This window comes from Myxine glutinosa, chromosome 5, assembly GCF_964187855.1.
Source record: "Myxine glutinosa chromosome 5, kmMyxGlut1.1, whole genome shotgun sequence".
Lineage (NCBI taxonomy): Eukaryota > Metazoa > Chordata > Myxini > Myxiniformes > Myxinidae > Myxine > Myxine glutinosa.
The window spans coordinates 143409265-143426523 of record NC_136265.1 but is presented as its reverse complement, the minus strand read 5'-3'; the positions used below and the strand labels follow the sequence as shown (position 1 = coordinate 143426523).

Below are 17259 nucleotides of genomic sequence, written 5' to 3'. Positions count from 1 at the left end.
AGTAGTACTGTGCCCAAGTAGTACTGTGCCCAAGTAGTACTGTGCCCAAGTAGTACTGTGCCCAAGTAGTACTTTGCCCAAGTAGTACTGTGCCCAAGTAGTACTGTGCCCAAATAGTACTGTGCCCAAGTGGTACTGTGCCCAAGTAGTACTTTGCCCAAGTCGTACTGTGCCCAAGTAGTACTTTGCCCAAGTAGTACTTTGCCCAAGTAGTACTGTGCCCAAGTAGTACTTTGCCCATGTAGTACTTTGCCCAAGTAGTACTTTGCCCGAGTAGTACTGTGCCCAAGTAGTTCTTTGCCCAAGTAGTTCTTTGCCCAAGTAGTACTGTGCCCAAGTAGTTCTTTGCCCAAGTAGTTCTTTGCCCAAGTAGTACTGTGCCCAAGTAGTTCTTTGCCCAAGTAGTTCTTTGCCCAAGTAGTTCTTTGCCCAAGTAGTACTGTGCCCAAGTAGTACTGTGCCCAAGTAGTACTGTGCCCAAGTAGTACTGTGCCCAAGTAGTACTGTGCCCAAGTAGTACTGTGCCCAAGTAGTACTTTGCCCAAGTAGTACTTTGCCCAAGTAGTTCTTTGCCCAAGTAGTACTTTGCCCAAGTAGGACTTTGCCCAAGTAGTACTTTGCCAAAGTAGTTCTTTGCCCAAGTTGTACTTTTCCCAAGTTGTACTTTGCCCAAGTTGTACTTTGCCCAAGTAGTACTTTGCCCAAGTAGTACTTTGCCCAAGCAGTACTTTGCCCAAGTTGTACTTCGCCCAAGTAGTACTGTGCCCAAGTAGTTCTTTGCCCAAGTAGTTCTTTGCCCAAGCAGTTCTTTGCCCAAGTTGTACTTTGCCCAAGTAGTACTGTGCCCAAGTAGTTCTCTGCCCAAGTAGTACTTTGCCCAAGTAGTACTTTGCCCAAGTAGTACTTTGCCCAAGTAGTACTTTGCCCAAGTAGTACTTTGCCCAAGTAGTTCTTTGCCCAAGTTGTACTTTGCCCAAGTAGTACTCTGCCCAAGTAGTAATGTGCCCAAGTAGTTCTCTGCCCAAGTAGTACTTTGCCCAAGTAGTACTTTGCCCAAGTAGTACTGTGCCCAAGTAGTACTGTGCCCAAGTAGTACTTTGCCCAAGTAGTACTGTGCCCAAGTAGTTCTTTGCCCAATTAGTTCTTTGCCCAAGTAGTACTGTGCCCAAGTAGTTATTTGCCCAAGTAGTTCTTTGCCCAAGTAGTTCTTTGCCCAAGTAGTACTTTGCCCAAGTAGTTCTTTGCCCAAGTTGTACTGTGCCCAAGTAGTGTTGTGCCCAAGTAGTACTTTGCCCAAGTAGTACTGTGCCCAAGTGGTACTGTGCCCAAGTTGTACTTTGCCCAAGTAGTACTGTGCCCAAGTGGTACTGTGCCCAAGTTGTACTTTGCCCAAGTGGTACTGTGCCCAAGTTGTACTTTGCCCAAGTAGTACTGTGCCCAAGTAGTTCTTTGCCCAAGTTGTACTTTGCCCAAGTAGTTCTTTGCCCAAGTAGTTCTTTGCCCAAGTAGTTCTTTGCCCAAGTAGTACTGTGCCCAAGTAGTTCTTTGCCCAAGTAGTTCTTTGCCCAAGTAGTACTTTGCCCAAGTATTTCTTTGCACAAGTAGTTCTTTGCCCAAGTAGTACTGTGCCCAAGTAGTACTGTGCCCAAGTAGTACTTTGCCCAAGTAGTTCTTTGCCCAAGTAGTTCTTTGCCCAAGTAGTTCTTTGCCCAAGTTGTACTTTGCCCAAGTAGTTCTTTGCCCAAGTTGTACTTTGCCCAAGTTGTACTGTGCCCAAGTAGTGCTGTGCCCAAGTAGTACTTTGCCTAAGTAGTACTGTGCCCAAGTAGTTCTTTGCCCAAGTAGTTCTTTGCCCAAGTAGTACTGTGCCCAAGTAGTTCTTTGCCCAAGTAGTTCTTTGCCCAAGTAGTACTGTGCCCAAGTAGTTCTTTGCCCAAGTAGTTCTTTGCCCAAGTAGTACTGTGCCCAAGTAGTTCTTTGCCCAAGTAGTTCTTTGCCCAAGTAGTTCTTTGCCCAAGTAGTACTGTGCCCAAGTAGTACTTTGCCCAAGTAGTTCTTTGCCCAAGTAGTTCTTTGCCCAAGTAGTTCTTTGCCCAAGTTGTACTTTGCCCAAGTAGTTCTTTGCCCAAGTTGTACTTTGCCCAAGTTGTACTGTGCCCAAGTAGTGCTGTGCCCAAGTAGTACTTTGCCTAAGTAGTACTGTGCCCAAGTAGTTCTTTGCCCAAGTAGTACTTTGCCCAAGTAGTTCTTTGCCCAAGTGGTTCTTTGCCCAAGTAGTACTGTGCCCAAGTAGTACTTTGCCCAAGCTGTACTTTGCCCAAGTAGTTCTTTGCCCAAGTAGTACTGTGCCCAAGTAGTTCTTTGCCCAAGTAGTACTTTGCCCAAGTAGTTCTTTGCCCAAGTGGTACTGTGCCCAAGTAGTACTGTGCCCAAGTAGTACTGTGCCCAAGTAGTACTTTTCCCAAGAAGTACTTTGCCCAAGTAGTTCTTTGCCCAAGTAGTACTGTGCCCAAGTAGTTCTTTGCCCAAGTAGTTCTTTGCCCAAGTGGTACTTTGCCCAAGTAGTTCTTTGCCCAAGTGGTACTGTGCCCAAGTCGTACTTTGCCCAAGTAGTTCTTTGCCCAAGTAGTTCTTTGCCCAAGTGGTACTGTGCCCAGGTCGTACTTTGCCCAAGTTGTACTTTGCCCAAGTAGTTCTTTGCCCAAGTGGTAGTGCCCAAGTAGTACTTTGCCCAAGTAGTACTTTGCCCAAGTGGTACTGTGCCTGGGTGGAACTGATGCCCTGCCATGCTAATCACTGTGCCTCTGTTTACAGTACTAAAGGTAATTTTTGCATCGAAGGCAAATTGATTTTTCAGTGTGTGCCATCACGGGAAGTATTCCAACAGGATGGTGCAGAGGATGGTAGCACACTGCCCCCTGATCTGTCTAGCCTTGGTTCGAATCCCGACCTTCACGTGCAGGGTGCTCCATCAATGTATGAGCAGTCCCTCATGTAGACGTTGAACTGGGCGTCCCATTTGTCGGTATTAGTTGGTGGACATTAAGGATCCCATGGTGTCTTTCACGAAAAGTAGTTCAGTTATCATCAGCACCGTCAACAAATTCCAAATTCCTGGACTCTCCATGGATGTCAGGCCAATTCCTCCACGTGGTGAAAAACTTGGTCCACATTTTTTTTTCACTTGCAGACCAAAACGTGGGAAGTGTTGGAGAAGTTGGAGAAGCAAGAGTAATTGTTAGTCACTGTCAGATAAATCATCTTCATCTAACTTGGAAATTGTCAGATGTCCGTAATATGCGGGAGGGGTTCAAAATCAGATGCACGCTGCACCATCATGTCCGTTGTGGGATGGGATGCACGCCACATCATCATGTCCGTTGTGGGATGGGATGCACGCCGCACCATCATGTCCGTTGTGGGATGAGATGCACTCCGCACCATCATGCTCGTTGTGCGATGGGATGCACGCCGCACCATCATGCTCGTTGTGGGATGGGATGCACGCCGCACCATCATGCTCGTTGTGGGATGGGATGCACACTGCACCATCATGCTCATTGTGGGATGAGATGAACGCCGCACCATCATGTCCGTTGTGGGATGGGATGCACACCACATCATCATGTCCGTTGTGGGATGGGATGCACGCCACATCATTATGTCCGTTGTGGGATGGGATGCACGCCACATCATCATGTCCGTTGTGGGATGGGATGCACGCCACATCATCATGTCCGTTGTGGGATGGGATGCACGCCACATCATCATGTCCGTTGTGGGATGGGATGCACGCCGCACCATCATGTCCGTTGTGGGATGGGATGCACGCCACATCATCATGTCCGTTGTGGGATGGGATGCACGCCACATCATCATGCCCGTTGTGGGATGGGATGCACGCCACATCATCATGTCCGTTGTGGGATGGGATGCACGCCACATCATCATGTCCGTTGTTGGATGGGATGCACGCCACATCATTATGTCCGTTGTGGGATGGGATGCACACTGCACCATCATGCTCGTTGTGGGATGGGATGCACGCCGCACCATCATGTCCGTTGTGGGATGGGATGGGATGCACACTGCACCATCATGCTCATTGTGGGATGAGATGCACGCCGCACCATCATGTCCGTTGTGGGATGGGATGCACACTGCACCATCATGCTCATTGTAAGATGAGATGCATGCCACACCATCATGCTCATTGTGGGATGGGATGCACGCCGCATCATCATGCTCATTGTAAGATGAGATGCATGCCGCACCATCATGCTCATTGTGGGATGGGATGCACGCCGCACCATCATGCTTGTTGTGGGATGGGATGCACGCCGCACCATTATGTCCGTTGTGGGATGGGATGCACACTGCACCATCATGCTCATTGTGGGATGAGATGCACGCCGCATCATCATCATGTCCGTTGTGGAATGGAATGCACACTGCACCATCATGCTCATTGTGGGATGGGATGCACGCCGCACCATCATGCTCATTGTGGGATGAGATGCACGCCGCACCATCATGTCCATTGTGGGATGAGATGCACGCCGCACCATCATGTCCGTTGTGGGATGGGATGCACACTGCACCATCATGCTCATTGTGGGATGAGATGCACGCCGCACCATCATGTCCGTTGTGGGATGGGATGCACACTGCACCATCATGCTCATTGTGGGATGGGATGCACGCCGCACCATCATGTCCGTTGTGGGATGGGATGCACGCCGCACCATCATGTCCGTTGTGGGATGGGATGCACGCCGCACCATCATGTCCGTTGTGGGATGGGATGCACACTGCACCATCATGCTCATTGTGGGATGGGATGCACGCCGCATCATCATGCTCATTGTAAGATGAGATGACACATTTTAGGAAAGGGAACATAATATGAATACAAAGATTTGCGTACATGTACTTTTCTTTTCATGATACCACGACTAAGTTCATCATTAAGGTCTATCCGCGAGGTAGTGTTTGTGGTAAATACTCGCGAGGGAAAATTGGGTGAGGGGTAGAAAAGACCAGGAGATGGGTTTATTCCATGGGTAGTATATTTCTCAATGCAGAACCATCCAGCGGAACGAGTACCCCAGCACCAGCAGGCACAGCGCACACCAATAGTCAAAGCACCACCAAGGCCACACTTCCGTTTTCTCGTCGCACCAAAAACCAACAACGGAAGTGATTCAAAGAAAATCCGTAAATTCAAATAACCACGACCTCGCAGCATTTGCTTATCAATAATAACTAACTATTGTGCTTAGAACAGCATAATGAGAGGATCTGATCAAATTTTAAAAAATGCGTCGAGGTGTGTACTTACCTTTCGTTTTGTGTACTCCATATTCCAGCCTTATCGGGACGTGCGTGATTCATTCTCACATCATGCGTGATTCATTCTCACATCATGCGTGATTCATTCTCACATCGTGCATAATTCATTCTCACATCATGCATAATTCATTCTCACATCGTGCGTGATGCATTCTCACATCGTGCGTGATTCATTCTCACATCGTGCGTGATTCATTCTCACATCTTGCGTGCTTCATTCTCTCTTCGTGCGTGATTCATTCTCACATCGTGCGTGATTCAATCTCACATCGTGCGTGATTCATCCTCACATCGTGCGTGATTCATCCTCACATCGTGCGTGATTCATCCTCACATCGTGCGTGATTCATCCTCACATCGTGCGTGATTCCTTCTCACATCGTGCCTGATTCATTCTCACATCGTGCGTGATTCCTTCTCACATCGTGCGTGATTCATTCTCACATCGTGCGTGATTCATTCTCACATCGTGCGTGATTCATTCTCACATCGTGCGTGATTTATTCTCACATCGTGCGTGATTCATTCTCACATCGTGCGTGATTCATTCTTACATCGTGCGTGATTCATTCTCACATCGTGCGTGATTCATTCTCACATCGTGCGTGATTCGTTCTCACATCGTGCGTGATTCATTCTCTCTTCGTGCGTGATTCATTCTCACATCGTGCGTGATTCATTCTCACATCGTGCGTGATTCATTCTCACATCGTGCGTGATTCATTCTCACATCGTGCGTGATTCATTCTCACATCGTGCGTGATTCATTCTCACATCGTGCGTGATTCATTCTCACATCGTGCGTGATTCATTCTCACATCGTGCGTGATTCATTCTCACATCGTGCGTGATTCATTCTCACATCGTGCGTGATTCATTCTCACATCGTGCGTGATTCATTCTCACTTCGTGCGTGATTCATTCTCACTTCGTGCGTGATTCATTCTCACATCGTGCGTGATTCATTCTCACATCGTGCGTGATTCATTCTCACATCGTGCGTGATTCATTCTCACATCTTGCGTGATTCATTCTCACATCTTGCGTGATTCATTCTCACATCGTGCGTGATTCATTCTCACATCGTGCGTGATTCATTCTCACATCGTGCGTGATTCATTCTCACATCGTGCGTGATTCATTTTCACATCGTGCGTGATTCATTCTCACATCGTGCGTGATTCATTCTCACATCGTGCGTGATTCATTCTCACATCGTGCGTGATTCATTCTCACATCGTGCGTGATTCATTCTCACATCGTGCGTGATTCATTCTCGCATCTTGCGTGATTCATTCTCACATCTTGCGTGATTCATTCTCTCCGTGTGTGATTCATTCTCACATCGTGCGTGATTCATTCTCACATCGTGCGTGATTCATTCTCACATCGTGCGTGATTCATTCTCACATCGTGCGTGATTCATTCTCACATCTTGCGTGATTAATTCTCTCTTCGTCTGTGATTCATTCTCACATCGTGCGTGATTCATTCTCACATCGTGCGTGATTCATTCTCACATCGTGCGTGATTCATTCTCACATCTTGCGTGATTCATTCTCTCTTCGTGTGTGATTCATTCTCACATCGTGCGTGATTCATTCTCACATCTTGCGTGATTCATTCTCACATCGTGCGTGATTCATTCTCACATAGTGCGTGATTCATTCTCACATCGTGCGTGATTCATTCTCACATCGTGCGTGATTCATTCTCACATCTTGCGTGATTCATTCTCACATCTTGCGTGATTCATTCTCACATCGTGCGTGATTCATTCTCACATCGTGCGTGATTCATTCTCACATCGTGCGTGATTCATTCTCACATCGTGCGTGATTCATTTTCACATCGTGCGTGATTCATTCTCACATCTTGCGTCATTCATTCTCACATCGTGCGTGATTCATTCTCACATCGTGCGTGATTCATTCTCACATCGTGCGTGATTCATTCTCACATCGTGCGTGATTCATTCTCGCATCTTGCGTGATTCATTCTCACATCTTGCGTGATTCATTCTCTCCGTGTGTGATTCATTCTCTCTTCGTCTGTGATTCATTCTCACATCGTGCGTGATTCATTCTCACATCGTGCGTGATTCATTCTCACATCGTGCGTGATTCATTCTCACATCTTGCGTGATTCATTCTCTCTTCGTGTGTGATTCATTCTCACATCGTGCGTGATTCATTCTCACATCTTGCGTGATTCATTCTCACATCGTGCGTGATTCATTCTCACATAGTGCGTGATTCATTCTCACATCGTGCGTGATTCATTCTCACATCGTGCGTGATTCATTCTCACATCGTGCGTGATTCATTCTCACATCGTGCGTGATTCATTCTCACATCGTGCGTGATTCATTCTCACATCGTGCGTGATTCATTCTCACATCGTGCGTGATTCATTCTCACATCGTGCGTGATTCATTCTCACATCGTGCGTGATTCATTCTCACACCGTGCGTGATTCATTCTCACATCGTGCGTGATTCATTCTCACATCGTGCGTGATTCATTCTCACATCGTGCGTGATTCATTCTCACATCGTGCGTGATTCATTTTCACATCGTGCGTGATTCATTCTCACATCGTGCGTGATTCATTTTCACATCGTGCCTGCTTCATTCTCACATCGTGCGTGATTCATTTTCACATCGTGCCTGCTTCATTCTCACATCGTGCGTGATTCATTCTCACATCGTGCGTGATTCATTCTCGCTTCGTGCGTGATTCATTCTCACATCTTGCGTGATTAATTCTCTCTTCGTGTGTGATTCATTCTCACATCGTGCGTGATTCATTTTCACATCGTGCGTGATTCATTCTCACATCGTGCGTGATTCATTCTCACATCGTGCGTGATTCATTCTCACATTGTGTGTGATTCATTCTCACATCGTGCGTGATTCATTCTCACATCGTGCGTGATTCATTCTCACATCGTGCGTGATTCATTCTCACATCGTGCGTGATTCATTCTCACATCGTGCGTGATTCATTCTCACATCGTGCGTGATTCATTCTCACATCGTGCGTGATTCATTCTCACATCGTGCGTGATTCATCCTCACATCGTGCGTGATTCATTCTCATCGTGCGTGATTCATTCTCACATCTTGCGTGATTCATTCTCTTCGTGTGTGATTCATTCTCACATCTTGCGTGATTCATTCTCTCTTCGTGTGTGATTCATTCTCACATCGTGCGTGATTCATTTTCACATCGTGCGTGATTCATTCTCACATCGTGCGTGATTCATTCTCACATCGTGCGTGATTCATTATCACATCGTGCGTGATTCATTCTCACATCGTGCGTGATTCATTCTCACATCGTGCGTGATTCATTCTCACATCGTGCGTGATTCATTCTCACATATTGCGTGCTTCATTCTCTCTTCGTGTGTGATTCATTCTCACATCGTGCGTGATTCATTCTCACATCGTGCGTGATTCATCCTCACATCGTGCGTGATTCATCCTCACATCGTGCGTGATTCATCCTCACATCATGCGTGATTCATTCCCCACATCGTGCAAAATTCATTCTCACAGCATGTGTGAATAATTCCCACATCGTGCATGATTCATTCTCACATCGTGCGTGATTCATTCTCACATTGTGCGTGATTCATTTTCACATCATGCCTGCTTCATTCTCACATCTTGCGTGATTCATTCTCACATCGTGCGTGAATCATTCTCACATCGTGCGTGATTCATTCTCACATCGTGCGTGATTCATTCTCACATCTTGCGTGATTCATTCTCACATCATGCGTGATTCATTCTCACATATTGCGTGATTCATTCTCACATCGTGTGTGATTCATTCTCCATAGTGCGTGATTCATTCTCACATCGTGCGTGATTCATTCTCACATCGTGCGTGATTCATTCTCACATCGTGCATGATTCATTCTCACATCGTGTGTGATTCATTTTCACATGGTGCGTCATTCATTCTCATCGTGCGTGATTCATTCTCACATCGTGCATGATTCATTCTCACATCATGCATGATTCATTCTCACATCATGCATGATTCATTCTCACATCGTGCGTGATTCATTCTCATCTTGCATGATTCATTCTCACTCCATGCGTGATTCATTCTCACATCATGCATGATTCGTTCTCACATCATGCGTGATTCATTCTCACATGCGTGATTCATTCCACACATCGTGCATAATTAATTCTCACATCATGTGTGATTAATTCTCACATCGTGCGTGATTCGTTCTCACATCGTGCGTGATTCGTTCTCACATCGTGCGTGATTCATTCTCACATCGTGCGTGATTCATTCTCACATCGTGCGTGATTCATTCTCACATCGTGCGTGATTCATTCTCACATCGTGCGTGATTCATTCTCACATCGTGCGTGATTCATTCTCACATCTTGCGTGATTCATTCTCACATCTTGCGTGATTCATTCTCACATCTTGCGTGATTCATTCTCTCTTCGTGCGTGATTCATTCTCACATCGTTCGTGATTCATTCTCACATCGTGCGTGATTCATTCTCACATCGTGCGTGATTCATTCTCACATCGTGCGTGATTCATTCTCACATCGTGCGTGATTCATTCTCACATCGTGCGTGATTCATTCTCGCTTCGTGCATGATTCATTCTCACATCGTGCGTGATTCATTCTCACATCTTGTGTGATTCATTCTCACATCTTGCGTGATTCATTCTCTCTTCGTGTGTGATTCATTCTCACATCGTGCGTGATTCATTTTCACATCGTGCGTGATTCATTCTCACATCGTGCGTGATTCATTCTCACATCGTGCGTGATTCATTCTCACATCGTACGCGATTCATTCTCACATCGTGCGCGATTCATTCTCACATCGTGCGCGATTCATTCTTACATCGTGCGCGATTCATTCTCACATCGTGCGTGATTCATTCTCACATATTGCGTGCTTCATTCTCTCTTCGTGCGTGATTCATTCTCACATCGTGCGTGATTCATTCTCACATCGTGCGCGATTCATTCTCACATCATGCGAGATTCATTCCCCACATCATGCAAAATTCATTCTCACATCATGCGTGATTCATTCCCCACATCGTGCATAATTCATTCTCACAGCATGCGTGAATAATTCCCACATCGTGCATGATTCATTCTCACATCGTGCGTGATTCATTCTCACATCGTGCGTGATTCATTTTCACATCATGCCTGCTTCATTCTCACATCTTGCGTGATTCATTCTCACATCGTGCGTGATTCATTCTCACATCGTGCGTGATTCATTCTCACATCGTGCGTGATTCATTCTCACATCTTGCATGATTCATTCTCACATCATGCGTGATTCATTCTCACATATTGCGTGATTCATTCTCACATCGTGTGTGATTCATTCTCACATCGTGCGTGATTCATTCTCACATCGTGCGTGATTCATTCTCACATCGTGCGTGATTCATTCTCACATCGTGTGTGATTCATTCTCACATCGTGTGTGATTCATTTTCACATGGTGCGTCATTCATTCTCATCGTGTGTGATTCATTCTCACATCGTGCATGATTCATTCTCACATCGTGCATGATTCATTCTCACATCATGCGTGATTCATTCTCACATCGTGCGTGATTCATTCTCATCCTGCATGATTCATTCTCACTCCATGCGTGATTCATTCTCACATCATGCATGATTCGTTCTCACATCATGCGTGATTCATTCTCACATGCGTGATTCATTCCACACATCGTGCATAATTAATTCTCACATCATGCGTGATTAATTCTCACATCGTGCGTGATTCATTCTCACATCGTGCGTGATTCATTCTCATCCTGCATGATTCATTCTCACTCCATGCGTGATTCATTCTCACATCATGCATGATTCGTTCTCACATCATGCGTGATTCATTCTCACATGCGTGATTCATTCCACACATCGTGCATAATTAATTCTCACATCATGCGTGATTAATTCTCACATCGTGCGTGATTCATTCTCACATCTTGTGTGATTCATTCTCACATCGTGCGTGATTCGTTCTCACATCGTGCGTGATTCGTTCTCACATCGTGCGTGATTCGTTCACACATCGTGCGTGATTCATTCTCATATCGTGCGTGATTCATTCTCACATCATGCGTGATTCATTCTCACATCGTGCATAATTCATTCTCACATCGTGCATAATTCATTCTCATCATGTGTGATTCATTCTCACATCAAGCGTGATTCATATTCACATCATGCCTGATTCATTCCCACATCGTGAGTGATTGATTCTCACATCGTGCGTGATTCATTCTCACATCGTGCGTGATTCATTCTCACATCGTGCGTGATTCATTCTCGCATCTTGCGTGATTCATTCTCACATCGTGCGTGATTCATTGTCACATCGTGCATGATTAATTCTCACATCGTGCGTGATTCATTCTCATATCGTGCATGATTCATTCTCACATCGTGCGTGATTCATTCTCACATCTTGCGGGATTCATTCTCACATCGTGCGTGATTCATTCTCACATCGTGCGTGATTCATTCTCACATCGTGCGTGATTCATTCCCACATCGTGCGTGATTGATTCTCACATCGTGCGTGATTCATTCTCACATCGTGCGTGATTCATTCTCACATCGTGTGTGATTCATTCTCGCATCTTGCGTGATTCATTCTCACAGTGCGTGATTCATTGTCACATCGTGCGTGATTCATTCTCACATCGTGCGTGATTCATTCTCACATCGTGCGTGATTCATTCTCACATCGTGCGTGATTCATTCTCACATCTTGCGTGATTCATTCTCACATCGTGCGTGATTCATCTCACATCGTGCGAGATTCATTCTCACATCGTGCGTGATTCATTCTCACATCGTGTGTGATTCATTCTCACATCGTGCGTGATTCATTCTCACATCGTGCGTGATTCATTCTCACATCGTGCGTGATTCATTCTCACATCGTGCGTGATTCATTCTCACATCGTGCGTGATTCATTCTCACATCGTGCGTGATTCATTCTCACATCGTGCGTGATTCATTCTCACATCGTGCAAGATTCATTCTTACATCATGCGTGATTCATTCCACACATTGTGCATAATTAATTCTCACATTGTGCGTGATTAATTCTCACATCGTGCGTGATTCATTCTCACATCGTGCGTGATTCATTCTCACATCGTGCGTGATTCATTCTCACATATTGCGTGATTCATTCTCACATCTTGCATGATTCTTTCTCACACCGTGCAAAATTCATTCTCACATCATGCGTGATTCGTTCTCACATTATGCATGATTCATTCTCACATTGTGTGTGATTCATTCTCACATTGTGCGTGATTCATTCTCACATCGTGCGTGATTCATTCTCACATCATGCGTGATTCATTAACCGCACGCTCTAGACTGGTATTATCAGATATCATACATGCCCAAAACATGATTGGGATTGGCTTTTACATTAACGTTGCAGTAACACAAACGTTCAATGACACACAATATCGCATTCTGCGCGCACACACACACACACACACACACACACACACACACACACACACACACACACACACATACACACACCACTTAAGGTCATAAGTCTGTGTTGTGTAAACCTTAAATACACAAAATGGCAGAAATTTTGACTCCCTCCTTCCCGGGTTCCATTTGCCCCGTCCATGCTCATCCTCCTCAATCTTACCCTTTCCTCCTCCCAAATTTTCTTCCTTTTCTCAGGATAATTTTTCTCATTACACACCCAATCCCAACCTGTACTGTATGGTGCATTCAGACTATGTGGCAGGGCAGCCTGCTTCACCAACCAGGAAAACCTTGTCTACCTTCAGGGTCAGGTCCGACGTTTTGGCCACCAAGTGACCTCCAACAGAGACTGGTGACCAAAACGTCAGACCCCTTCATGGTGGGTGGTGCTGGCATCCGTCAAATATTTCGAACACTATGTGTCTGTCTTCCAAACTATAGAATGTGAGATACTTACAAACAAAAAATAACACAGCTATTAAAAAAGATGCAATTTTCAACTTGTCCCATTGCGATCAAATGTACACGCAACCACAAACACAATTAGCTCTTTGACCTTTGCCAGTTTTTATGAAGGCAGGAATGTTTTTTTCTTGCTGCCAAATCTCCATGTTGGCCTCGGGGCATGCAGTCTGTGCTGTGCTCCCATTGGCCATACATTTCTGACTTAGTCAGGAACCGTGAGGATATTATGAGTCAAAGTGACCCAATCTCATGACAGCCTCGAAGTTGTCCACATGAATTTGTCCACCTCGAAGTTGTCCACATGAATTTGTCCACCTCGAAGTTGTCCACCCCCCTTCCATGAATTTCTAGCACATTGAAAATTTTACAAAAAATAAATAATCAGATGTTTACAAAGTTGTGCTTTTTATGATAAATCCAAAAATACAAGATTTGTGAAACGTTAACTCCCTTCTTCCTTTTTTTTCCTCCTTTTCCCTCAAGTGATTGAGGAACGAGGTGTCAGGATGAAACTCACCGTCATAGACACCCCAGGATTTGGAGACCAAATTGACAACGGTGGCTGGTGAGATGAGGACATCTGTATTTCAGCCTTAATTTTGTCTCTGATAACACAAAGACAAAGGTAAACGTGCGAAAAATACATCAACTTGAAGGTAAATGGATCCACCCTTTCCCCTCGTAGTTGGGAGCCAATTATACGCTACATCGGGGAGCAGTACGAGAGGTACCTGCTGGAGGAGATGCAAGTGAAACGTAAGAGACGCATACCAGACTCACGAGTCCACTGCTGTGTCTACTGCATCCCATCCACAGGACATACGTAAGCTCGTTGTGATTGTCAGGCCTGAGTAGGAAAAATACAGCAATTCTTTGTTGAGGGTAACAAGGTGGGATTTATATATTTTCTGATTGTGTATGTATGTATATACCTGGTGTGGGCCTAATGGTTAGGGTGGTGGGCTTGGGATTCTAAGGTCCTGAGTTCGAATCCTGCTCAGCTGTTGAATTAATACCAGGTGGGGTTGACTCAGCCTGTCATCTCTCTGAGGTCAGCGAAATGAGTACCAGGGTACTGGGTTTTCTCTCAAGGAGGAATTCTGGAATATTCTGGAATTTTCTGGAATATTTGAATATGGAATAATATCCTCAAGGAGGTTGGTGGCAGGATTTGCACTCTGGCCTCTGTAAAAACACCCCATTCTGTAGCACACACACAGTGCTGTGTGCTGGGATGGTGCTGAGAAGTTGTCAAAGGACGCAGCGACGTGCTGATCCAGTGTATGTAATACATACATACATACTCCATATGTATCTTACTATAATTCACCAAATGTCCGTCCGTCTGTTCCCAGGTACCGCAAAAACGGCTCAACCGATCGCAACGATATTTTGGGTGGGTAATCCTGGGACCCCTGGAGTAAAATAGGCTATATTGTTTTTCCAATTTTCCAGTTTTTCCAAACACGATGGAATAATATTTACCGATATGAACAGTGATGTGGCTTTTATTGAAATTCTACAAATACTGTTTAGATTTTGATGACAATTATGAACCTGCCGCGAATGCGGAAGTGGACAGATGACGACACTGCGCGGGTTTGATAATATCCAAATACAACCATCATTCAATCGTAATGTTTAATCGTTAAACGTTAATCGTGTTAATCGTTTTGTTAAAGTATCAATTGATGATTGAAATTGAGTGAATACAATTACGATTTTGAATTTGTAATTGTATTCACCCAACTGTACGGAACTTCAATTCAGGATTTAAATATTTGTTTATGTCACGAATGTTGTTAAAAGTTTATTTTTTATATCAATGCTATTTAATTTGTGATTGGAGTCATGCTTTTTGGAATGAAAAAAGAGATATCGAGTTCAAGTGAATGACGGAATGGCGTGACGGTTTCTACTTTCTAAACGTGAATTCGCGGATCGCCATATGCAGATTCGCCATTGACTTGGTATGGAACAAACGTACCCGTTTGTTTGCCAACGGGTACGTTTTTTCATGGAAGTCCTTCACGAACTTACTGTCCATGTCTGACGTGCGACTGAAGGTGCTACAGGAATGTGGAATTTATTGGTTTCATGCTTTAGCATTCGCCGTTTCTGCATTGCCTGTTTGCTTCTGGCCTCCCACCCGTGCTTAGCACGGGTACCTCACTAGTGTATATAATGAACGTAATGTAATGAGAAGGTTGCATGATCCTGTACAACCTTAAACAAACAAGTAAACAACAATCTTCTTGATTTCTTCTTGATATTTTACTAAAGTGTAAATAACCCGTTCTTCATTGGGTAACCCAACTCATGTGGACATGTCCACAACAAGTAGTGGACAAAAAATGGAAACACCAGTATGAAGTCTCTTAATAGGGCGTTGGGTCACCACGTGTGATCAGTACGGGCCTGTATGTATAGAGTCCACCAGAGTCTGCAATTATATGGCATCATTCCTCCAATGCAAGTCAATCAACTCACAGCTGTTAATGAAGATGGAAAACAGTCTTGGGCGTCATTCCAGAATATCCCATAAATGCTAGATTGGGTTCAGATCTGGTGACTGAGAGGGCCATGACATATGCATCACAGTGATAACATCAGTGTCATGCTTATCAAACCATTGGGCCATCACACGTGCTCTGTGGATGGGGGCATGGGTGGGAGGGGGGGGGGGGGGTCGGGTTGAGAGGGAGGGGAGGTTACACACACACACACGCATGTTAGGTTAGGGTGATGAAGCGATCTCCCCTTGTAGCCATGCTAGCCATAATTATAGACAACCAGGCCTGTGCAGCATTTTTATACATGACCCAAAGCATGCTGGGATGTTATTTGTTTCATTAACACGTGGGCCACACCTGTGTTGAAGCCTTTGCTTGGTGTCCCTCATTCATCCCAAAGTATTCAATTTTATTGTCCACCGCCTGTGTATCTTCTATAATAATAAAAGGCAGTGTCCATCCGTCCATCCGTCTGTCTGTCTCCTCCATAACTCCAACACCATGAAACCTAGCGGCCCCAAACCTTGCATGCATACACCTGGACCTCTAACAGATTGCAATGATGAAAAACTGGGTGTTTGGGTGTGTTATACACCCTTTTTGAAGATGATTAACAAGGTGCTCATAAGAAAAAAAAACTGAAAACGCCTGACCAATATGGCGGCCCGCCATCTTGGTCAGCCCACTGCACCTCACTGGGTTCTTAAGCCGCCATTTTGTTTTGGCCTACTCAAATGTGCCTTGCCTTGCAAACACAATCAATTATATCATTACATAATTGAAGCATATCATCAAAATCTGGATTCAGATATGAGGATTGGATGCTGTAGAGTCTACAGTGTCGACTAAATAAATGTCAAAATCTGGAGTGAAATCTGACAAAATTTTCCATTTCTAGCGATTTTATAATTAAGTGTATATATTCATTTATTTAAGAGAGGCTGGGATTCTGCTTCTGGGGTTAATTTTTTTAAACTTAATAATAATTTTTAACTTGATTTGTACTTCCATGGGATAGGGTGTCACTCTACTGTGACTGCCATCTCTTTTTAAAATTCCCTCTAGATGATGGACCCAGATTGCGTATATTTTTGAATATGATAAACCACCACTTGGTGAACAATATTCAGGCCGCTTTTGCAAGCCATGGCGTTACAGTAGACAGAGCTCACATTTTTGTGCGGTATGCTTTCATTGTATTAATAGATATTTATATTAATGTACCTTCAAAAATATACTTATTTTAAAAATAAATCAAACCATGTTGGAACACAAATCAACGTCCGCCATGGCGCCATGTCAAACTATTTAATTGCAAGTGTTAAGTCGACATTTTGTCTTCTCTCAGTGGTTTCCACATTTCGCTTATTTG

At 44.6% G+C, this 17259-nt stretch overlaps 1 protein-coding gene across 2 annotated transcripts in view; it reads left to right on the top strand.

Moving 5' to 3' along the window:
• Nucleotides 1-17259, top strand: part of LOC137439679 (neuronal-specific septin-3) — a 180941-nt gene that overhangs the window by 155830 nt on the left and 7852 nt on the right. For both annotated transcript variants that reach the window (XM_068135665.2, XM_068135667.2), the window contains 2 exons: nt 13858-13939; nt 14060-14197. In XM_068135665.2, the coding sequence (XP_067991766.2) occupies nt 13858-13939; nt 14060-14197 (220 nt within the window). The remainder of the gene's footprint in view (nt 1-13857; nt 13940-14059; nt 14198-17259) is intronic.